Source organism: Fundulus heteroclitus, chromosome 11, assembly GCF_011125445.2.
Source record: "Fundulus heteroclitus isolate FHET01 chromosome 11, MU-UCD_Fhet_4.1, whole genome shotgun sequence".
In the NCBI taxonomy this organism is placed as follows: Eukaryota; Metazoa; Chordata; class Actinopteri; order Cyprinodontiformes; family Fundulidae; genus Fundulus; species Fundulus heteroclitus.
Window position 1 is genome coordinate 28,652,728 of NC_046371.1, and position 23,501 is coordinate 28,676,228.

General features: G+C 41.5%; 1 protein-coding gene across 3 annotated transcripts in view; it reads left to right on the top strand.

Moving 5' to 3' along the window:
* The window catches only part of LOC105927757 (roundabout homolog 1), a 145,032-nt gene that overhangs the window by 118,469 nt on the left and 3,062 nt on the right, over positions 1–23,501 (top strand). For 2 of the 3 annotated variants that reach the window (XM_036143341.1, XM_036143343.1), the window contains 21 exons: positions 3,716–3,724; positions 3,987–4,111; positions 4,214–4,385; positions 9,242–9,447; positions 9,540–9,621; positions 9,712–9,880; positions 9,975–10,141; positions 11,152–11,273; positions 12,054–12,288; positions 14,129–14,250; positions 14,369–14,540; positions 14,996–15,193; positions 15,849–15,875; positions 17,379–17,418; positions 17,612–17,766; positions 17,934–18,299; positions 18,384–18,500; positions 18,585–18,723; positions 20,081–20,631; positions 21,723–21,863; positions 21,954–22,175. In XM_036143341.1, the coding sequence (XP_035999234.1) occupies positions 3,716–3,724; positions 3,987–4,111; positions 4,214–4,385; positions 9,242–9,447; positions 9,540–9,621; positions 9,712–9,880; positions 9,975–10,141; positions 11,152–11,273; positions 12,054–12,288; positions 14,129–14,250; positions 14,369–14,540; positions 14,996–15,193; positions 15,849–15,875; positions 17,379–17,418; positions 17,612–17,766; positions 17,934–18,299; positions 18,384–18,500; positions 18,585–18,723; positions 20,081–20,631; positions 21,723–21,863; positions 21,954–22,175 (3,537 nt within the window). The remainder of the gene's footprint in view (positions 1–3,715; positions 3,725–3,986; positions 4,112–4,213; positions 4,386–9,241; positions 9,448–9,539; positions 9,622–9,711; positions 9,881–9,974; positions 10,142–11,151; positions 11,274–12,053; positions 12,289–14,128; positions 14,251–14,368; positions 14,541–14,995; positions 15,194–15,848; positions 15,876–17,378; positions 17,419–17,611; positions 17,767–17,933; positions 18,300–18,383; positions 18,501–18,584; positions 18,724–20,080; positions 20,632–21,722; positions 21,864–21,953; positions 22,176–23,501) is intronic. The other variant, XM_036143342.1, reaches the window with a different exon arrangement.

A 23,501-nucleotide genomic window follows, 5' to 3' on the forward strand; every position in this document is an offset into this window, starting at 1 on the left:
TGCTCTTTTTTCTCAGGACAATACAAACATTTTGTATTCTCTTTTTCACTTCTTGGCCGTAGGTTGGATAATATCTGACATTCTCTGCAATTTATTAACAAGCAATCCAAATGGCACCCCTTTGTTTATACAGGGAATTTCAGGCAATGTTAACCTGACCAGAAGAGAACAGATAGTTTTGGTCCGAGCTGTTCTGCCTCCGTGCCACCAGTAGATATGTAAAATGAGAAGCGAGGCAGCTCGTGGACCTGTTCAATTAAACACATTGCTGTGTCGCTGTGGGTGAAATATACTGAGGCTGGTAGGACTTAATTAAAGATAAGGTAGCAGTGGTAGCTTGCTGGGAAGTGGCATGATTCCAATTACATTTTCTTCCTTTTTCTCTGCAAACCTTTAAAAAAAACAGACATCAAGGGGTACTAGGTGGTTTTCTTTGTGGTGAAGGGAAGACGTGCAGCCAAGTGACAGATCAGTGGAGTCTTAATAATTAAAGGGAAAAGGGAGGTATCTAAATGTATGGAAGTAATGAAGTGGAAAATAAAATGGCATTTTTAGGCTAAAGTTATAGCTACAGTCAAAGGTCCTTTCATGACTTTAGAAAAGTTGTAGTAGAAATGATAGTGACTGACACTCCTTGGCTCAATTAAATGGGTTGTGTTGCAGATTAGGAATGTCCCTGTAGAGAATATGTCTTTTATCTTTGTCCTGACACAGTGAATTTTTTTTTTAATCTCTCACTGCTTTATGTTGTTCTTAGTATTTATCTAAATAAAAATAATTTTGGTGAGTCTGTATGAATTCTAGCCTCGGTTTCTTCTTCTAAGCTGACATGAATGGACACTCAGTCTTCTGCTGCTGTAGCCCATCTGCTGTAGGCGATCCATGTTGTGTGCTTAGAGACTGTGATTTGTGTATCTTGGTTGTACTGAGTTTTTTAACTACTGTTGTTTCTATATCATCTCAAACCAGTCTTCCCATTTCCCGATTATCTCTAATTTCAATGCATTTTTGTCCACAAACCTCACTGGATATTTTGTGGGTGTTTTAGATCATTCTTTTTAAAGCCAAATGATAGTTGTGTGAAAACTCCAGAGAATCAGCAGTTTACTTGGAGCACCCTGTCCGGCACCAGCAACCATACAAAATTCAAACTGACTTAAATCCCCTTTCTTCCCATTCGGATGCTCTCTTTGAACATCAGCAAGTCATATTCATCTGTTCTAGATGCCTAAAGGCACTTGCTTACTGCCATGTGACTGGCAGATCCACTGTGTTCTAATAAGTAATTGAACACGTTTACCTATTAAAGTGGCTGGTGAGTGCAATTTTTCTTTTTATGCTGTTTGTGGGGGCATAATCACTGTTTTAGTATCTGACATTGGAAAATAATTAATAGTTAATACATTCATTGACAAAACAAGGTGCAACTCAAGATAACATTTTAAATCCTCTCAGAGCTCCTGTTTTTTTTTTTCCGCCTGTTAACAGAAAGTGCTTTTAAGCAGATGTGTAGTTCAGTTGTTCACTCACTTTTCGTCTTCAACCAAGACAATAACCTAAAATAAGCTGTTAGCATTAATCTTTAAAGAGGATATATCATGCAAAACCAAATTATCTCAAATACATTGTCTTGTGTACTTGTATTCTCTAGGAGTGCAGAATAGTTAAATTTAGTCTGTCCAAGTGCTGTATAAATATCTTTATATTCTGTTCCTTATTATATTTTTTTAACTAAAACATCATAGTATTTACTGTAGAACTGCCAAACAAGGTCATGGACTTCCGGCTTACCAATTTCACAAAGCTGCTATTTTTATTCCTCGCTTCAATTTTGTAGTCCAAGCTACAAGTGGATGAGTCAACATGTTTGGTTGTGGACTATATTAACCCACACAATAAAAAGTTTTTGAGCCACTAGATAGTCATATCTCTGCTATCAAATGACAAAAATGGGCTAACTGTGTGGAGAAGAATGCCCTGTGACTTGGAGGGGGGCAGAGTATGAAGTGCCTCGTTTCCATTTAAAGAGACAGCACCAAAACGAGATGCTCTCAGACGCATTTCAGAACAGGTGCGAAAGAGGAGCTGTGGGGCAACAATAACGAGGAATTCAGACCAAAGCATTGCAGTTCCACCTTATATAGCCTACAGTTGAGTGATTTAAATGTGAATGCACCAACAGCACTTCCCGAGAAGCTAAAAAGTCCTTAACATAGTGCTTAGCATAAGATAAGATTTAAATGTTGAAGTCAAAATAGACTGATAGCAGTCACTTTACAGAATGATGTAAGTTTCTGTGGAATTGCATGCATATACCAAACAACCCCTGAGAAGTTAAATAGTGTGCAAACAGTTATTAGCAAAAAATCTGATGTTCAAGTTAATTGATTCTCAAGTCACAAAGACAGGTGGAGTCAGTTTATAGGATGATGTAAAACATTGTGCATTTGCATAGTCTGCAAATAGTCATTAGCAAAGGTCTTAATCAAGTTAAAGAAGTGTGCAATGTGCATGGATGTCCAAACAAACACTCCCTGATAAGGTAACTGTGTACAAATATACATTAGCATGTGAACAACAGTGTAAATAATTCTCAATCAGCTCAAGAACACGTGAAACCAGTAGTCTGTTACAGTAAACATGCAACAGACTATGAGCTGAACTGATGATTTATTTGACTCTGAGCAGGGGGGGCGATAGCCCTCATAGTTTTGGGAAGGAAGCTGTTTTGAAGTCTATTAGTTCACTCTGGGACACAGGATGCTTTCAATTGTGGCTCTATAAAAGTTTATGAGCAGCTGAGTAGAGAGTCCAGTTCGTTTCAGTTTCCTGAGAAAGGAGAGCTGTTGTTGCTTCTTCACCCCATGGGAGGTGTTCTCAGTCCAGGAGAGGTCAGAATAAATGTGAATAACATTCATGCTGTCCACATGCTCATGCTCCACCATGTCCCCAAGTATGCAGAGAGGAGCGTGCTCAGTCTTCCCGGACCTCCTGTAGTCCACTATGACCTCTTTAAACCAAGATTATTATAAGGTATCATAATGGGTGCTTCATTACTCATATTTGAGTCCCTATTTCAGAAACTGCTGATGAAGCTCACTTTAACAGAAAACAAGAAGCTACACCACTGTAAAAACTTTATATGATACATATATTTTTTTACTCTTTTTTTTAAATTATTTTGTTTAAGCAAAAGTGGCAAAAGAATCATTCTGCAATTTATATGTCCCTGTGTCTTTCTGAAGCAGCATCGGCATCTTCAGCTCCACCCTAACCCACAGAAAACAAGCGAGATGCCCCTAATTAAAGTGCTTTCAGACTGGCCATTATTACATGCATGCGCAAACATACGCGTTCCGACTTCGAATCAGAATGAGGAATCAGTTGTTAAGAATTGTATGTAGCTTGTTCTTAAATAGGCAGGGCAGATTAGGAAACAATTGCTTATTTTTAACTGGTTGGCAAAAAGCAGGACCTCTTGAGGGAAAGGGGAATTAACAGCTAAAAGAGAGAGAAGAAAATAAGACTATGATGTACAATGCCTTGCAAAAAGATTTATACCCATTGGGTGGTGGTGATGGTGGTTGTAGTGAGGGTTGGGAGGTGGATTGTTGTCATCCTTTTCAAATGATGTTGCTGTATACCGAAGTTCTGCATTCATGTAATCAACAAGATCACTCATTTCACTTGTCTCTGTCTCTTCTTTCTCTTTTAGTCAACACGGGTAAGTTGTCTTCCATCCCTCATCCACCAACAGACACAGGCAGCACCGACTGGCAATCATGAACATGTCACTGTTTTGTCATTCACCATCACAGTTTGTAATGCATATTACGTGTGAGTAAACTAGAGATATTTAGCTGTCTTTGATCCTTTAAAGAGGCTCCTTCCTTTCTAAACGTTCATGCATACTGGGATGTTCTAAAACCCAGGATGATCAACATGTGCTAGGCTGCCAATTAATTAGAGCCTTTCTTCTTCTGCAGTGCCCCCCGCCTTTGCTATACGCCCCAGGAACCAGGTGGTGTCAGTGGGCAGGACGGTCACCTTCCAGTGCGAAGCCACGGGCAACCCGCAGCCAGCCATTTTCTGGCAGAGGGAGGGCAGTGAGGTGAGACTGAGCCCTCCTGCTCTGTCATCCCACTAGATCAGCGCTCGGCGTAAATAAAGATAATGAGCAGGCTTCTAAGTGCGATTCCCTTCTCTTCTCCAGAGTCTTCTGTTCTCCTACCAGCCACCGCAGCCCTTCAGCCGTCTATCTGTCTCCCAATTGGGCAGTTTAACCATTACAGACGTTCAGCGCTCCGACGCCGGCTCCTACATCTGCCAGGCTCTCAACATAGCTGGCAGCATCATTACTAAAGCTTTGCTCGAAGTTACAGATGGTGAGTAAGAGAGACGGAAGCCAAATTAGACAACTTTTGCTTCAGTCGGCTGACTTTTGGTTCACAGCTCGTTTTTCATTTAAGTTTCAGAGTTATTCTGAAGCTCCATCTAAAATGCTCTGTAAAACATATCTTACATACTCTACTTCTAAGTAGCTCAAAGTCCCCAATTTAATAACTTCAGAAAGAAATTGATGGAAACAGTCTTGGATAAGATAAATTACACACTTTAGATTCTTAGGTTTTCGGTATCCAAACATAAGCAAAACTTTCTTGTTCCTACCGGGTTTTACAGTTATTTGATTTGTACCTAAAAGCACTAAACAGCCTTTGGCCGACACAGACATCTGAGTTAATTGTAAGAACCAAGAACCAAGTAAGAACCAAAGTCCGTATTCATAGAGATTCTCAGAGTCCTCTCAGAGAGCTCATATCTTATTCTATTCATATCTTAGCCTAAAATGTCCTACCAATGCATAAAATACTTTCTCACCTCTTTTATACATATTTTTGTTGTAAATTTCTCATTTTTCTTATCCATGATTATCCAACCTATTATTTATTTATCCTCAATAAATTTTTTAGTTAGAGCTCCACCTTAAACCTGTCTGCCACTGAAACTAATTAATTTTCCCCTATGGGGATGATAAAGTTTATCTTATCTGCATATTAATAATTATGTGATTGTTATAGAAGTTTATGTCCTCATTCCTTCACTTTTTAGGTGATGGATCAGCCAATCAGTCCTCTCTGTTTTCACCATCTTCCCGCTTAAGACACTTAGGCTCGCTAAAAGTCTTCCCCACTGATGCCAACATTTTGTCACCTTAGGCGTTTTCTTAAGAACTAAGATGCTTTGTGAAAAACTTTTATCTTAATGAGGTAAAATTCTAAGAAAAAACTTAGAATTTGGGAAATTCTAGGGTTTTAGTCTACTTTTAGTCTTAGGAATCTTTGTGAGTATGGGCATAGGTTTCAGTGGTCTGCTTACTCAATGTTTCTAGGGCCAGAACTAAACAAGGTGATGCAATATTTAGTCTCTATGCTCCTCAGCTCTGGACCAAACTTCCTGAAAACCTGAAATGCACAGAAACCATTGGGTTCCTGCACAGCAGCTTTTGATCAAAGAATCTCACCTACAAACTGCTGAGGTGTTTGACACAAGACATTGAAGGTTTGATTTGGATGGGTTATTGAGTGAAAATTACATGGATTTATATTTGCTTCTAACATCTGTATTTTAATATCTGGTTTTATACATTTTTTTTAAAGGAATGTAAGAAACTCTATTAAGCAAACCCATGAAGGTCTTATTTCTTTTCTGTTTTTCTTCCTTTTGATGTCCTTTTGATGAAATTTGGTTTGCCTTGTGTATGGTGCTATATAAATGAACTTGCCTTGTCTCAAACATTAAAAAACAGCATTTTTGTTTGAGATACAAAAATAAATAAATAAGGCCAAAGCAATAAAATGTCTTTGTGAAAAACTAAGTACACCTTTGCAGCTTCTATAGGCATTATAAGGGTAATGAAATGCTGCTAATCAAATTCACTTGAAGTGTGTGAAGTATACAGGCAGATGCTAACAATACTAAGCAGAAAATATATCCCCAATGAGCTTAGAGAAGTAATGGCCTTCCAGCCTTCCAGCATTTGATTCAGGGTTATAAATAAAGCTGCACGGAGAAATGGGCTGTGGTCTGGGACTAAAGGACGTTTAGCTCGATCTGCTCTGATCAGTTAATCTGCCAGATCTAAAAGCTCCTGCTTACAGCAACACCTTTCAGAGTACATTTGAATACCGAGTGAAGATTGAAACGTGGATACTTTTGGTATCAGTGTAGTGTTTAAGGAATATGGAAGAAATGATTTAAAAGGAATCTGTAAAAGGTCAAGACATGTCTGTTGTCGATTCAGGCTCTCAAGAGAATGAGAGAGAACCAAAACCAGGGAGGCTGACTAGAGAACTGCAAGGGTTCTCTGTTCTATTATTATCTGTCTCTCATGGAACATGCTGGATTAGAGAAAGGATGGGAGCCTCTTGAGGTTTGAAGCTTACCGAGTGAATTCTTTCTACAGAATGAACACAAAAACAACTGTTTACAGTTTCTGATGCTATATTTGGTAATATAGGATCATAAGAGCTTTAAAAAAATCTGTGTTGTTTTTGTAATAGTTTTCATATAATAGTTAAACACAGTGTTATGGTACTTGCTCCAAATGGAAAGAATCCCAGAAGAAGGGCAAGGGACAAGAAAAAAAAAAGTTCTTACATAATTAAAGTTCTTAAAGAGAAATCACAACTGGATAAATGCCACCAGCTCGGGAGATCCAAAATCAATCACAAACATCGGTGCTTCTCTAATTATTGATGTAATTTCAAAACAATCATAAATAGTGTTATTTCTTCATCTGAATATTCTGAAGTCATTTGACAGTACATATCATTTCAGAAACTGTACAATCTCCCTCGGCTTGCATGGCCAAGCAAATTCCCCCATTTGAATCCGGGTCTCTAATGATGCTAACAGTTTTTTTTTTTTTTTTTAGTCTGACACACACAGCCTTTTTCCCCCCATTTTGGCTGTATAATAAGCAACAGCATTTATGAACTCTGTCATGTGTTTTTCTACACTTGAATTAAGAGTAACATTTTAGAAGCTCATAAGGACCTTTTGGATATACAGTAGTTGACTCCATTTTAAACATTATCTTTGTTTGATTTCCGCATAGGCATTTGTTGATGCAGACTGGTTATTTTGTCATATGATGTCGTTTTGTAGATATTCTGTTAAGAGCTGGGGAGGAGGGTGGGGTGTGGGGGGGGAGGGGGGTGTGGGGTGTAATCCAAATCCTACATGATGAAAAATCTGTGTTAATTGCTTTTGAAAAACCAATTTATCTGCGCTCGGAGGCCCACGCCAATAATTACACACCTGTGTGCGCATGAGTACATGTAACTTGGTTGGAATGTACATACATTATATTAATGGTGGCAATTGCTTCAGGTTTCAGCAGACAGTGAATGGATCTACTTGTGGAGTTATTAAGTGGAGGGCTGGCAGTCACAGCCGTTTACACACAGCAGATAGGCAGCATTTTTTTTTTTTTTTTGAAAAGAGGGATGAGCATTTTGTCATCCTTTCCTGCCTGGTGCATAGATCTGCACCCTGACTTGTACTCGTCGCGCCTAAATTCCCTCCATCCTACCACATTCCTTTCATCTCCAACTGGAGAGGTGCATTTGTATGGTAATAACACGTTCACATTACCTCAGGCACTTTTCAAAGCAGGTTTGGAGGGTGGGGGGAGTAGTTTTACTTTTTTTTTTTTTTTCATTTATTTAGGTGTCTTAAACCTTCACCCCCACCCACTGGGTTTTTAAAATGTGCGTGTGTGTGTGTGTGTGTTTGAGAGAGAGGGAGAGAGAGAGCTCGGTTATCTAAGTGGAACTGTTATTAGTTGGGCTTTACTGTCATGATTGGATCCGGCTCCAGCAGTACCTTCTACCCAATGAATGATTAGTTGCCCTCCGCTGGAGGGGAAAAGTTGATTTCTTTCTCCTCAAAACCCTGCACATCCACCTAAGCCTATTGTTCTCCCGCTTTACCAATTTTCCTCTCAATATCTTTCACATCTTATCTCTTTCTGCCTTCTCTCCACTTCATTTTTACTATCCTTAGTCTCATCTTTCTAACTTTTATAGCGGTCTCTGTTTTTTTTTTCTTAACTGTGACCTTTTTAGAGCATCAGCTCAATTTCCCAAAGACCTCCACTTTTGTTTGACTATTTTAGCTTTTTAATGGTGAACGGAGAAAGACGAGGAACGCAGGGGGGAAAAAAAGGAGCGGGCGGTAAAGTCTCGATGTTGCACAGCTGAGTTTTAATATCTTAACTGCACACTTCAACTCTTTGTATAATGTTCAAACAAATCCAACTAACTCTTGTTGGATCTGGAGATGTACTGATCAACATCTGGAAGGGCTGTAATGAAAGATGTTGTATGAAGTCTGATCAGTGTTGTAGTCAAGTCACTATGCCTCGAGTCCGAGTCCAGATTCGAGTCTCCAGTGTTCAAGTCCGAGTCAAGTCCAAGTCATTAAAAAAAAATCCGAGTCGAGTCTGAGTCAAGTCCACTACTTATCCGAGTCAAGTCCAAGTCGAGTCACTATTGATCAAGTCGAGTCCAAGTTCCGCAGTGAAAATTAACGTTCGTTGTAGGAACATGCCGTGAGGTGTGATGTATGACATGAAGCAGTAACATTCCATTGCACTAATAATTTAGATATTGAAATCATACACCAAATAATATTCTAATGACATAATAAAATTATAGCCTAATGATATAAAAAAAGTTGAGTCTTTTTCTCAATTTTCGAGTCGGAATGATCTGAATGTAGGAGTCCGAGTCCAAGTTCGAGTCATCAGTCAAGTCACGAGTCTCTAAATTTAGCTAATGACTCGGACTCGAGTTCGAGTCTCGGACTCGAGTACTGAGTCACACACTGAGTCTGATCGAGCACACTGAGTCTGATCAGTGTGCAACTTAAAAAAAAGCCTTTTTCTGCAGAATGTTGGGGCTCCTTCTAGGTTTTTGTACCCAACAATCTGGGTCACAAGTTTTTGACCAGGTATTGAGCTATAAGTAATACTGACTGCTGTCCCGCCAGCAATAACCCAGAATTGAAAAAAGCAGCTTGTGGTCTGTTTGAAACGTTATCCACTGATTTCTTTCCTAAAGATAAGTAGTTTAGTTTAGTTTTAGTCATATATTTTATCAGTGTGTATAATGTGCAGTAATGGAAGACATTTTCTCATTGTCTCTCCTCCCTCTTTTCCATTTCTGTGTTCTCTCAGGCGGCTCAGACCTCCCCCCTCCTGTCATCAGGCAGGGTCCCGTCAATCGGACCGTTCCTGTTGACAGCACGGTAGTGCTGGGTTGCCAAACTGTCGGCGCGCCGCCTCCCACTGTCCACTGGAAGAAGGACGGCACGGTGGTCTCTCCAGTGGACTCCCGGATGTCCCTAACAGAAACGGGATCGCTGAAGATTCATTATGCCAAGGTAAGGCCTGGACTGTGACAGCTATGGTTAAGAGCAGGCATTAAGCAACGCTGACCCGTTGAAACTTGTGCACCTGAACTTTCTCTCGTCAGCTGGGGGATTCAGGGTTCTACACATGTGTTGCTTCTAGCCCCAGTGGAGAGGCTTCCTGGACTGCATATCTTCAAGTAGAAGGTGCTATATTTATTACGTATGGATTGTTTACCTGTTGAGGAGTGTCGCATATGTGATATTTTAGTGAATTTATTGGGCTCTCTGTGGCAGAATTTGGCGTGGTCGTCCAGCCTGGTTATCCAAAAGATTCAAACCTGATTCCTGCCGCTCCATCTAAACCTGAAGTTTCTAACGTCAGCCGTACATCTGTCACACTGTCATGGAAGTCCAGCACCAGTCCCGGTGCACCACCTACGTCCTACTTAATTGAAGCCTTCAGGTTACCTATATGATATGTGCTCTAATTGAATCTGCCCTAATATAGTGTTGTAACATTAAGTTGTATTCACATGTTTCTCCTGGTCTTTCTGTAGCTACACATTAGGAAACAGATGGGTGACCTTAGCAGAGCATGTCAAGACAGAGTCCTATGTAATGACCAATCTGAAGCCTGGAGCTGTTTATCTCTTCATGGTCAGAGCCATGAATGTTCATGGCCTGAGTGATCCCAGTCCAATCTCTGACTCAGTCAGAACAGTAGGTAAGTCTGTTTCACTTAACGTCTAGTAAACAACTTAAAGCTGCATGGCGCAAGTTTTGATTTAAAAAAAATCTTATTTTATTTTCCATGCATGCTCTTACAATTGCCTGACGTGCGAAATGCAGCATTCTCTATTTACCACAGTTGCCTCTGGATTAGTCAGTTCATGAGAGAATGATTGGGGCCAAGCTCCCTGGGTTTGCGCGTGGATGAAACTGTGCTCTCATTCTCCTGGCTACTTTGTCGAGTTTCAGCTGTAATCGATGCCTCTAAACAAAAGACCTGTGCAGTCGCAGCGGCAGATGCTTTTCCTCTTCTTGCACAACGCTGCGGGCATTTCAGCTTGTGCAAAAACTCTGGAGCTTGCGCTCTGCTCCTTTAAACTGCATAGAAACTACATATTTACGGATACTGGCTTGTTGCTTGAAGGCCTTGCAAAAAGTATTCAGAACCCTTAAACATTTTCACATTTTGTCACATTACAAACACATAATTGTATGTATTAGATTGCATGCGACAGACCAACACAAAGTAGTGCAAAATTGTGAAGTGGGACATAAACGATTCATGGATTTCTATTGTTTTAACAAATAAAAATCTATAAGATTGGATGAATTTATCTTCTACGCCCTTTGCTCTGCTACCTCTAAATAAAACCCAGCACAACCAAGCACATAGGCCAAGTTAATTTGTAGTATTTGGTCTGGTGTACAGACACCCTCCTCTTCAACTATTTTGCCAAGATGAACAGTAGAGACGTAACCCAGAAGATGTGCTGCTGAAAGCTGGTCCTACAAATCGACTCAAGGGTGCTTAACAGATTTTTATTTGCGAAAAACTTTGAGAGCCATTTATAATTCCATTCATAACTTTTAAGCATTTTTTTTGTGTGTTAGCCTTTCCCATAGCATCCCAGTCAAACACATTAAAGTTTCTGCTGTAATATAAGAACATGCTAAGACATCGCATTTGACTTTTTCCTTTTAATTCTTCTCCATTGATACACGCAGACAGCTCCTCCACCATGCAGGGGGTGGACCACCGTCACATCCAGAGGGAACTGGGAGATGTTGTGATCCACCTGCACACGCCATCAGTCCTGTCGTCTTCGGCTGTCAGGGTGCAGTGGATGGTAAGCTAACGTCGTCTGTGCCGCAGATGCCCGCTGCGCAACGCGCTCACAGCTCCCAATATTAAGATAAATGAGATGAAAGGTCAGACATGTCGGTCCTAGAAAATACATTGTTTGCTTTACTGGTTAGTAGCCAGCCTTTATAACACAAGAGTTACTGATGAATTAGAAAGTACCCTTTTGAAATATATTGGTCTAAGTAGTCAGTGTCATTATCATTTTCCATTATGTTGAAAGAAATTGTAAATATACTTTGGTTTTCTCTGTGTAGTACATACCATGTTGATAGAGAGTTGGACTACAGCATCAACAAATCAATTAATCTGCGGCATCGATCACATTTAGTTTCATACAGATCCCGCTATGCCGGCTGCATTTTTCTGTGTGGGTGTATGCTCAGAAATCCTTTCAGGAAAAAAAGAAAAAAAAGAAAAAAGAAATCCTTTTAGACACCCGTTGCCAAACTTGTGTGGTTTAAACGGAAAGTGCTTAGTTGTCTTCTTGCTTATTTTTTCTCAAACCATGCTGAGTGGAAACTATTAATGGCCTCAGATTGTGGTTCACACAGAGAATTCTCTTTTCATATGTGGAAGCTAATGGGAGACGTGGGGTTACTAGGTTTTAATATATCCTTCCTACAGTTTCAGCTGAACGTATGTTGTTTCCGACTTAAACGGGGAAACTCAAACCAAAGGATTTGTGCAGGTTTATATCCAAAGAGCCATGCGATTACAGACGTTTTTCGCTAATGACGCACGTTTGGTTGCTGCATCTCCGCAGGTCGAACAGCAGTCCCCTTACATCCAGGGCTACAAGGTGCTTTACAGGGTGTCCGCTGAGCACGGGCAGCCGGAATCACAGTGGACCGTTCTGGAGGTGCGTGCCCTGCCGGAGGACGGGGCGGTGATCAGTCAGCTGAAGAAAGGATGCATCTACGAGTTCAAAGTGCGACCTTTCTTTGACGAGTTCCAAGGAGCTGACAGTGAGGTGAAGGTGGTCAGGACATTGGAAGAAGGTAATTTTTTTTTTTTTATTACAGCATCTTTGAATATAAGTAAATCCTGCTGGAATTATGGAGCCTTGCAAAGTATTCACAGTATAACCGTTAAACCTGTCCTATATTTTTTCCCCCTCACTATTTACCCACAAACTTTTAATAATAAAAATAAAATTTTCAAAGGTGAGTCAACAGAAAGTACTCTGTAGTAGTACAATCACAGCTGCCAGTCTTTTGGGGGGTACATCTCTACCATCTTTGCACATGTAGAGACTCGCATTTTGTTATGCGCTCATATGCAGAGAACCAGACCCGGTTTTGCGTATAAAAAGATTTAATTAAAATGAATAAATCAGCCTCTGGTGCTGACAGGGCTGAGGCTGGAAGCAGGTCAGGTAGGCCTGGAGCTTAAAGAGGTATTCGAGACAGGCTTGATGACGGAGAGAGAGCAACAGAACCACTGGGGCTTGGCAAGGTTCGTGACTGTGATACAGTGCAGGTCAGGGTCCAAAAAAGGAGAAGGCGAGGATGAAGGCGAGGTAAACGAGGGAAGACAAGGCAATAATCTTGGTCAAAGACTTAGCAAGGCAGGCCAGGAACACTGGACATCTACTCACCGTAAGGCTTTCAAATGATCGGCTGGCCCAAGTAGTAACATAAGCAGAGGGTGACCAAGATAACTGAGCAGAGTCATTGCACATTTTGACCCAAGAATGGGCAAAATGGCTCAGTCCCAGTGAAAGTGGATGGAGACAGAAATGATCAAATCTCTTTCTCGCGATCTGAACCCTTCCACAGAGGCTATGGTTGGATGTCTCTAGTCCAGGGGTCTTCAACCCTGGTCCTCTGGGCCCACTGTCCTACATTATTTTAGGTGTTTCCCTGCCTTAACACTCCTTACTTACAGAAATGGGTGATTATCAGGGCTGCTGAGGCCTGATAATCACCCATTATGACACGCAATCATTTGATTCAGGTGTGCTGGAGAAGAGACACATAGAAAACATGCAGGACAGTGGGTTCTGACCAGGTTTGAAGACCCCTGCTCTAGTCTATTGCTTTCCAGGTTTTCTTTCAGGATTGCCGTGTGAATCACATCAACTTCAGAAACTAGTTTCCTAGAAACCCGCTGAAGAAAAGCATCCACACAGCATGATGCTGGCAACGCCATGCTTTCACTGCAGGGATGGGATGTGCAGTGTCGGTTTGCGCCACAAAATTAATATTCTTTTTTGGCCAAAAAGTTTAAAATGTTTGTGACCAGAGCCCCTATTTCCACGCAGTTTGCAACATTACTTGTTGCAAATCGTAAACTGGACTTTGTATGGCATACTTTCACCAATGACTTCCTTTATGCCACTCTTCCTTAAAAGGCCAGATATTTAGAGTGAGTAATAGTGTTCCTGTCACCAGATTGTCCCATCAGAGCTGTGGGTCTCTGCAGCTTCTTCAGAGCCACCATGGCTGTAATTACATATGCACACTATGCATTTGGGATTTTTTTTTTTTTTGGTGAGATAATTGTTTGTGTGTGAGTCTGACTTTTGTTGGTATGCCTAAGATTCTAGTTGTAAAGTGATAAAATGTGATAAAGTTCAATGTTTATGAATACTTATTCAAAGATTCTTTTTTGTCACCCCGTGGTGAAATTTCTTTTTCATGTATACTCTAAGAATACACATAACAGACAACAGACAATGAACAAAGCTTACAGATTTTTTTCGTTTTTTATGTAGGGTTCTGTATATATTTACATTATTGAAAATAGATAAATGGTGTTCTGCTTTATTCAGCATTTAAAGGGACGTCAGATAAGACTTACTGTCTCCATAGCCAACTGTCTGCATCCCTGTTTCAGCACCGAGAAGAGCCCCCCAGAGTGTCACAGTCACAAAGAGCGATGCCAATGGGACCGCCATCCTGGTCTCCTGGAAGCCACCTCCAGAGGCGGGAGAGGACGGAATCATTCAGGAATACAAGGTATAATGATAAAAAGACCAAAGCTCAAGTCTATATGTTTGTTTTTTTATCACACTGCATTGTTGAATGTGTCCCTCGGGCCAACGCTATCATCTCACTGTGTTTTTTTTTTTTACAGATCTGGTGTCTGGGTAATGAGAGCCGCTACCATGTGAATCAGTCGGTGGATGGCTCAACCTTCTCTGTGCTCATTCCCAGCCTGGCTCCAGGAATACGCTACAGTGTAGAGGTGGCAGCAAGCAACGGCGCCGGGCCTGGAGTCAAGAGTGATGTAGCTTTTTTTCAATTAGGTAATTGTTTGCTGTAAACAGGGTGGCTGACCGGTAAGCTACATTTAGTTAGAGGTTTCATATATATATATATATATATATATATATATATATATATATATATATATATATATATATATATATATATATATATATATATATATATATATATGTACCTACAAGTTAAGGACTGGGTGCGCATGAGAACCTATGTACCTACAAGTTAAGGACTGGGTGCGCATATATATATATATATATATATATATATATATATATATATATATATATATATATATATATATATATATATATATATATATATATATATATATATGCGCACCCAGTCCTTAACTTGTAGGTACATAGATTCTCATGTTTTTATTTCAGCACGTTTACTGCAGCCTTTTATGCACCCTCTGAAAACTGTGCATTCTGCTCCCGATGTTTCAACCCGTCCCTCTGCGTTCATCAATCAGATTCTGCAGGTCAGATGATGGACATCAGTGACAATAGAGGCACCTTATCGCAGATCTCGGAGGTGGTGAAGCAGCCGGCTTTTATTGCAGGCATTGGCGCCACCTGCTGGCTGATCCTCATGATTTTCAGCGTGTGGCTCTACCGTCATCGGAAGAAGAGGAGTGGCCTCAGCAGCACATACACCGGCATCCGGAAGGGTGTGTTCCTGCGTTCTTTTCAGCGGCACATAAAAGAACGGGTGTTCCTGTGCGTATTGGCTTAGTGTGAATTAAGATAATGACATTTCCTTTTTTGGAGTTAATATATAGGTTAGTATTTTTAGAGTGGCCATCAATCAATGACATTTTGGCCCTGCACAACAGAAGTCATCATTGCGGTGATATTAATGAAAACCTTCAGAGGCTGATAAGCAGATCAGATCAAAGGGGGGGGGAAATTTTTTCTCTGGTCTAATCATCCTTTGACAAATTTGCATTCCAGGCTGTGTAGACATTCAGCGACCTTTAATCGCATATTTGTAGACCGTCATTTTGTCAGTGCACCACAGAATTTGGAGGCACAGAGCTGTCAAGCTGCCAAGCCCATATCTGCCACAACAGTTCTGCTGTCTGTCAGGTTGTGCCCCCCCCCCCCCCCCCCCCCTCTTCCCCTCATTAACCTACACCCGGACAACTCAAATTGAAGAGAAAAGCAGCATTTGGTGTAAAGGCATATAGTTTATATTTTAATGCATGTATGCATCAAATGACGTATGTTCAGCAGTAATTTATTTTACTATAATTCCATATAATTAATTATTTAATTATATGGATAAAACCTGGGTTCACTCATTTTGCTTGTTTTTCTCCACAGTCCCATCTTTTACCTTTACACCTACAGGTATGTACTTTATAGCCCATTTAATAAGATGTGTGCCTCATTAATATATAAAATATGTATTACTAATTGTCTGTGGCTCCGATCTGCTGACGCATATTTCAGCTTAGACCTATTTCTGTTTAGGAACTATAAATAACAGCAAAATTGTTTGTTTTTTTTGTTTCTGTTTTCTTGATGTATTATAAATGCATCTGATATCTGCTTCAAAGAACAGATTTTAAGTCAATGACTTTTTTTGCACAGCTAAAAATGTACACCATATTATACAGTATTAAAAAATTTTAACATCCATTTTTAAAATCCATTCATTAAAGCCATTAAAATGAATGGCTTATCATTCATTTATCTTTACTATACAGAAGCCTCAAGTTGCTTTTCAGTCATGAGTGCTCATTAATTATTTACATTCGGACCAGAGGCGTCGTCACACTTTATGTTTGGGAGAGAGAGAGCAGTTGGAGTTACACAATTCTGCAGCTAAAAGTCACTAATATTTTAAAACAAAGACAAAACAATGACAGAGTAGACATTTTAAACTGTCTTTAGCATCTTAAAGTAAAGATTAGAATGAGTAGCATTACTAACAGCAGTGTATTTCCTATTGACTAAATAGATCGATTAGATTTACTGAAGCCATTTTGTCACCCAGCATCTTTGAAGGCAGAGAGTATTGGACTCTCAAAAATAATGAAACAGAGTAAAAACGTTAGTCTCCTTGTTCCTAAAATCTAACTTCTCATTGTGTTCTTTGTTTTCTTTATAGATTCATAAACTTTTGTGCTTTCTCTTTCTTCTTTCCTTTGTTAACAACTCCACACCAAAAAGTGTTATTGGCGCATGATAGCACTCATGGTGGGTGCTTTCACTGATAGATAAGAGATCGGGTTTTTAGTTTCTGACCACCCAGTCAACAGTGTGGTCTGGCCAGAAACAAAAATCATCTCGTTCTGGTCACCAGTCGATGTCTCAGAGGAACTCCTATTTAGTTGCATCTATTCTCTTGAAATCATCATTACTGTTTTTATGTTTTGCTTTCTGGTGAAAAAAAAATAGGAGCTATTTAGAATTGAAACTTTCCTGATGCAATTTGATAAAAAGGATACAAAAGTTGGATCTTCTGGGTTTTCTTTGAATAGAATTAGTGAAACAAAATCAGAAGAACGAGGGACGAGACTCGGACTAACATAAATGAGCTGAAACTGAGTAAAAAAAATAAAAAATGCCCACAGTAGATTGTACGGACATATTTAGCAGAATCGTCACAGGGTTTACTAGCACAATAATACTGACTCTAAATCATTGGTGGTGATGCAGTTAATGCAGATGCAGATTAAGCTTCACATACATCCATGCTACAGAAATGGAAGCATGTATTGCGGCGTGCAGACTTTGTATTTTTGCACCTGCCTTTTTATGGCTGTCTTCACTGTTTCCACTTTCTTGCTTTTTTTTTTCCATCTCATCAAAGTTGAATCCTTTTTCATGTTGCTTTTGTCTTCTCAGTGGCATATCAAAGAGGAGACTCTGTTTGCGGAGCTGGCAGGTGAGGGATATTTTTGTCCCATTGTTTTACATAAAGACTAGCAGAAGAATTTCAGTTCTTCTCTGGAAGCACTAGGGGGAGATGTCTCCCTGCGCTTGAAATCGCCTCTGCAACCGTCACTTTGCTCAGTTCCTATGTGGAAAAACGTGCCAGTGGGTTTGGATTGACAGCTCTGTGCTCCTCCTTGTTGCAGACCTGTTCCTCTCACCATGGGCGAGCCTCTAAACCAGCTGTGGCTGCCAGACAACTGGCCAAACACATGTGCCAATCACAAGGACTGCAGCATCAACTGCTGCAATAATTGCAACGGCACCAGCGACAGTAACATGACAACATACAGCCGACCAGGTTAGTGCAAGAAGAAAAAAAAAAAAAAAAAAAAACAGCAACGCCTCAAAGCCCATGTGAAAAAAAAAGAGCTTTTATCACTAATCAGACGCCAGCGCCTTGCTGCAACGCTCGGAAGATTTATAGCTTCCTGTGTTCATGTGCCGCTTTGTTTCCCCCCTCCTCAGCTGACTGCATAGCCAATTATGGAAGCCATCCAGAAAGCAAACAAGGGGGACAGCTTGGTTCTGAGACCCCCATATACAGCGACGTGAACCTCTCCAACAAGCTCACCGAGATCAAAACATTCAGCAACTCCAACTTTTCCTACGCAAGCCCAGGAGGAGATCCGTCAGGCACGTACGAGCCCATACCGTATGCCACCACGCAGCTCATCCAGGCCAACATTAAGAACAAGGCGGCTGCGGCGGCCGGTGGATGCGCCGCCGAGCCTCTGGACATACCCTGCTGGAAACAGACGCCCAACCTGCCACCCATACCTAAGGAGATGGCAGCACTGATGCAGCACAGCACGGCCGAGCAGAACGGCCACGGTATGCAGCAAATCGAACGGCCCTTTCATTGTGGAACGGTAAAAAAGCAAAGATGCCCGCGTTCCAATGCCGCTATATTTCTAGATCTGCAGGGAAGTGAGGGCATGATCCAGCCGAAAGCCGTACAGTACAACCAGGCCCGCGACCACAGCACCGGAGGCTCCCACCAGAGTTCGGACAGAGGCAGCAATAGCACCTCAGGTGACGCCATCGTCCGCTCTAGCACGCTGCGTTAGTGGGAATGAGAGCTGGTCTGTGCTTACTTCTGGGGTGTGCTCTTCCCAGGGAGTCAAAATCAAAAGAAAGGAACGCGGGCCCAAAAGATTCCCAAACACAATGCAGTGAGTTGGGGGGACGCTTTGCCTGATCCGCCTCATCCGAACGCCTGGGACTGCGATGAGTACAGTCTGCCCATGGAGAGGAGGTACGCAATAAGGCAAAAGAGGCAGCACACTTATGCGTTAACGTCGCAGGAGCGTCATAGGAACATTATATATAGAGTCATATTCAATACATTAGAATATGTGGTCTGATGAGGCTCATTTGTCAGATTAAAAGAACCTTTTGAAATTAACCTTTAAGCAAGTATTAAACCTATGTGTCATTAGGCCCACATTTCCATGTGAAAAAATATTATTCTCATTGGTCTAATCTTAAATGTCATGTTTTCATTACTGTAATGAAAGTGAAAAATCATCATAAAGAACAGAAATGAAGTCTATTAAAAAAAAACATCAGTCGGTGTGTAGTTAATCTAAAGTGTTTCACACACTGGAGTTACTGAAGAAAATAAACTTTTCAATAGTTTTCTAATTTATTGAACATGACATTGTGCATATAGCATTTTGTTTGGATTCTATGTGATAGGCCAATGCATTGTGCATAATGCTCATTTATAAAACTTTTTTTTTTCTTTTACCAAATGCTATCTGGAAAGTGTGGCGTACACATAATAGTGACTGAGTCATTCAGAGTGGAAGCTGCTCAGAGATGATGGGAAGGTGCACAGAGGGAAAACATTTTCCTTTAAATGCAATTCTGAAAAGTGTGACGTGCCTTTGTTTTTGGCCTACCTGGGTCAGTCCTTCATGGGACAACCTTGTTCTGCAGTAACAGCTGTAAATCCGTTGTCTGTCCCAATTACCTTTGCACACCTAGGGACTGAGATGTTAGCCCTTTATGCCTGCAATAGCTCCATGTCAGATTGGATGCAGGGTTTCTCTGAGCATCAGTTTTCAAGTCTTCCAACAAATTTGCATTGGGACCTATGCGTGGACTTTGATTAGGCCATTTTGACACATTAGCAGGCTTTGATCCAAACTATGTCATTGTAGCTCTAGCTGGCTTGAACAGTTTTTTTCTTACCCAATTGACCAGCATGCCATCTTCTGGTCAAGCAGCTTTCCGTAAGGCATGACGCTGCAGCCACCATGTTTGACACAGTGCATGCCACGCTCTTCAAGTTTTTTCTTCTTAAAAAACTGCAGGTAGTATGTAATTTGATTCCCCAAAATCTTTCAGTTTAGGCTGATTTAAAGCAATAATTGGATTTCAACTGCCAGTGACTGTAACCTTATTACTACGTTGCTGAGACAACAAGTCTACTTTAACCTCCTAGTATAAGACTATTACTTTATATATTTGGAGTTATTCAAAACAATGTAGAATAAAAAAGTAGATTCATTTGTCAAGGAAGCCATTTTTAAGATAGACTTTAGGACCGCCATCACCAGTCATTATTTTAAGACTCTAACTTATCTGTTCATTGCCTTTCTTATCAGCTTTGATCCAGAGGAGAGAATGGACAGCTGCCCCACTCCACCAGTTAGAGGAGTAGCCTCGTCTACTACTGAAGTGTCCGGTGGCCGCCCGCCCGCCACTCCATCACAAAAAGACCTAAGCCAGGAGCTGCAGGATGGAGCCGAGCACCTTGGCCACACCTACTTCTCGATAGTGGACACAGATGGGCCGGAGGAGCACGAGGAGGAGGTCGACAAGGAGTCAGAGGCCGAGCTGGCGGAACATCTCTACAGCCAGTCCCAGCATCACCTGAAGCACAAACACCAGCCGCACCACGTCTCACCTCACAAGCTGCTCCTGCGGGGTCTGGAGCAGACGCCGGCCTCCAGCACCGGGGACCTAGACAGATCAGTCACGGGGTCCATGGTCAACAGCTGGGGCTCGGCATCGGAGGATAACATCTCGTCGGGCCGGTCCAGCGTCGTCAGCACCTCAGAGGGCTCTTTCTTCACAGATGGCGATTTCAACCAGGCAGTCGCCTCTTCAAGGGATACTGTAGGCCTGCGCGTGTGCAGGTACCCAGAGGTGCCAGGTAGGGCACAAGTTGTTTTTGTCCTGCACCCAGCTCCTATTTTTTTTTTCCACCTTCACTTGTTAGTTTCTAATGTGACAGTCACTCTATCCAAGTCCTTATGTACAGTGTGTAAAGTAAATGTTAAAATAGGTTCACTGGTGTCTGGCAACCTAAGCAAGCAATACCAAGACCATTCTGTTTTCTAGTCTTCAATTAAAGGCATACTATGCAACATTTTTCAGTTAATTAATGTGTTCCATGCCGATTTGGATGATTCAATGAGTCATTTCAGGTCGAACAAAGGTTTTCTCGGCCGCCCTGGTGGTCTGTGGGGGAAATACCGCACTTGCAATTGCAAGAGCTCACGGCCCGCACCCACAGAAGTCTCGCTTTACGGCGAGAACTCCATTTGATTTTGCCCTGCCATTCACTATATGCACGCGCGAAAGCAACAACAAAGAACCGCGTGTTAACGTCAAATAAACATGCAAGCATATCGAGTTTTATTATTATTATTATTATGTTTTTTTTTTTGTTTTTTTTTTTAATGTTGGCGAGACGCTACCGCGGCGGCCGCGGCGAGGCGGCGGCGGCTTGGCGAGGCGGTAGCGTCTCGCCAACATAAAAAAAATAAATAAATAAAAATAATAATAATAATAAGAAAACTGGCGAGGCGGCGGCGGCGGCGGCGGCCTCGCCAAGATAGCGCTGCGGGAAGCTTGATGTTCATACCTTCACTGTGTTAGTCATTGTTTGTACTGCCGTTTTTTCGACTTTTCGTTGCGTTCGCCTGTCTGCTAAGCTCAAAACAACCGCGCCTGGCTTGACGGAGAAACCAGAACAGCTGAGCATCTTTACGACAGTGCACTTTTATTTTCGCCCTCTAGGGGGAGCCTCGCTGGAAAATCAACCCCGGTTGCATAGTATACCTTTAAGAGCAATAGATCATCAACCCTCTTTAAAGAAGATTTATTTATTTTTACAAAATATGGACAGATCCATTTAAGAACCATTCCTGGCTTCATATATCTGTAAAGAAAGCACCAAAATGGTTGTCATATATCTGTGCAGTTTAAACCATCGTGTGCAACGTCTTGTCATCGCTTCAGGTCGTCGGCACCAGCGAGCGAGCAGCCCCATGTCAACGGACAGCAACATGAGTCCTGCAATAACACACAAGAGGCCCCGGCGCCACAAACCAAACCAGTCCGGGCCACAGGAGTACCAATCCAAAGATATCTTCAGCGATGGTGAAGTCCGAATAAAGGAGGAAAGATGCTGCTGCGTACATCTCGCGGTAGCGCTCACGGTGTTTGTTTTGTCCCGCTCTTCCCCCCCAGACTCTTGCATGCCGCTAAACTTCACAAGCCAGGCGTCCCACGGAGAGCACAAAGCGAGGGGGGCGACTCTACCGCGGATGGGCTCTGGGCAGGGCCGGGGCAGGCGAGGCAGTGCCGGGACTCAAAGGGTCAAAGATGGAGCGCCGGAGCAGAGTGAGGGTCAGGAGATGGGCAAGGCTCCGCAGGGGAGTAAAGGAAACAACAAAAACCGACAGCATTCAGGTACTGAATGGAGTACAGTGCCCACATTAAAACATCTTCAATACAGTGCCTTGACAAAGTATTCGAATCCCTCATATTGTTTCACAGTGTTTCACATTACAGCCAGGAACCTCAGCGTATGTCACAAGGATTTTACAGAATGTGATTGACCACCACAAAGCGGTGCACAATTGTTAAGGGGAGGAAAAATTATTAATTTCTTTGTCCCACATTTTTACAATAACATGTTAAAAGGCGTGGCATGCATTTTTGTTCAGCCCGCTTTACTCTGATACCCCAAGATAGAATCAAGTGCAGCCAAGAGCCTTCAGAAGTTGCCTATAGTAACTATCAACTGTGTGTCATTCTTGTCTTAGTATATATCCAGCTTTTCTATGAGGAGGTCAAAGTTTGTTGGAGAACATTAGTAAAAACAGAAAATAAACTAAGAAACACAGCAGATAGGTCAGGGACAACGTTGTGGAGAATTCTAAAGCAGGGTTGAGTTATAAAACTAAAGAGCCATTCAATAAATTAGAAATGATCTAAAAGTTAATTTATTACAGCATCTTAATTCACTAAATGAAGCTCATACAGTATAGCTTAATCAAACAGAGGCTGATGTTTTCTAGCCTTTATTTGTGTTATTTGTGGTTTCTTTTTACTTGCAGCTAATGAAAATATGACATTTAAGATCAAATTATTACATCAGACCAATCTTTGAACATACATACACGATTGTATGATACAGGGGGTGCAGGGGGCGTTTTTTTTTCCCAGCAGCTTCTCAGAGTTGATAGGAAGCGGATGGAGCCATTAAGATGGTACAGTTTATTAGAGGCTACAAAATACTTAAAGCCTCAGTGTGTAAGACTTTCACACATGAATTACAAACAACTTCACCGTTATAGCTACTACAGAAGCCTCAGAGTATAATAAGTGTGACAATGTAAACATGTCCTCCGTGTATTAGTTACTGCTAATAGCTATGGTCATCCTGTGAAATGGTTTTTGGCACTGTTGTTAAGTCAGCTTTTTTTCTTTTCTGAAGTCGCTTGTAAACTCCGTGAGTCTCGTTTTTTTTGGGGGGTCGTTCTGAACGTGCCGAAGCTTATTTGGGCTCTGAAATAAGCGACACCAGTAAAGAGACCCGGCCGGTCTTGCTGCTGTACTACAGGCAGTGAACAGGTCAGCAGATATCCTTGCTTGTACTGTACTTTCGTCTCTCTTTCCCTCGGAAAGAGAGAGGCAAACAACAGGACTACTCCGTCCTGTTTCTAACATAACGGCAAAAATAAACTTGATTGTTATATTAAATTAACTTACCTGTCCAGCAGAATGCCTGCA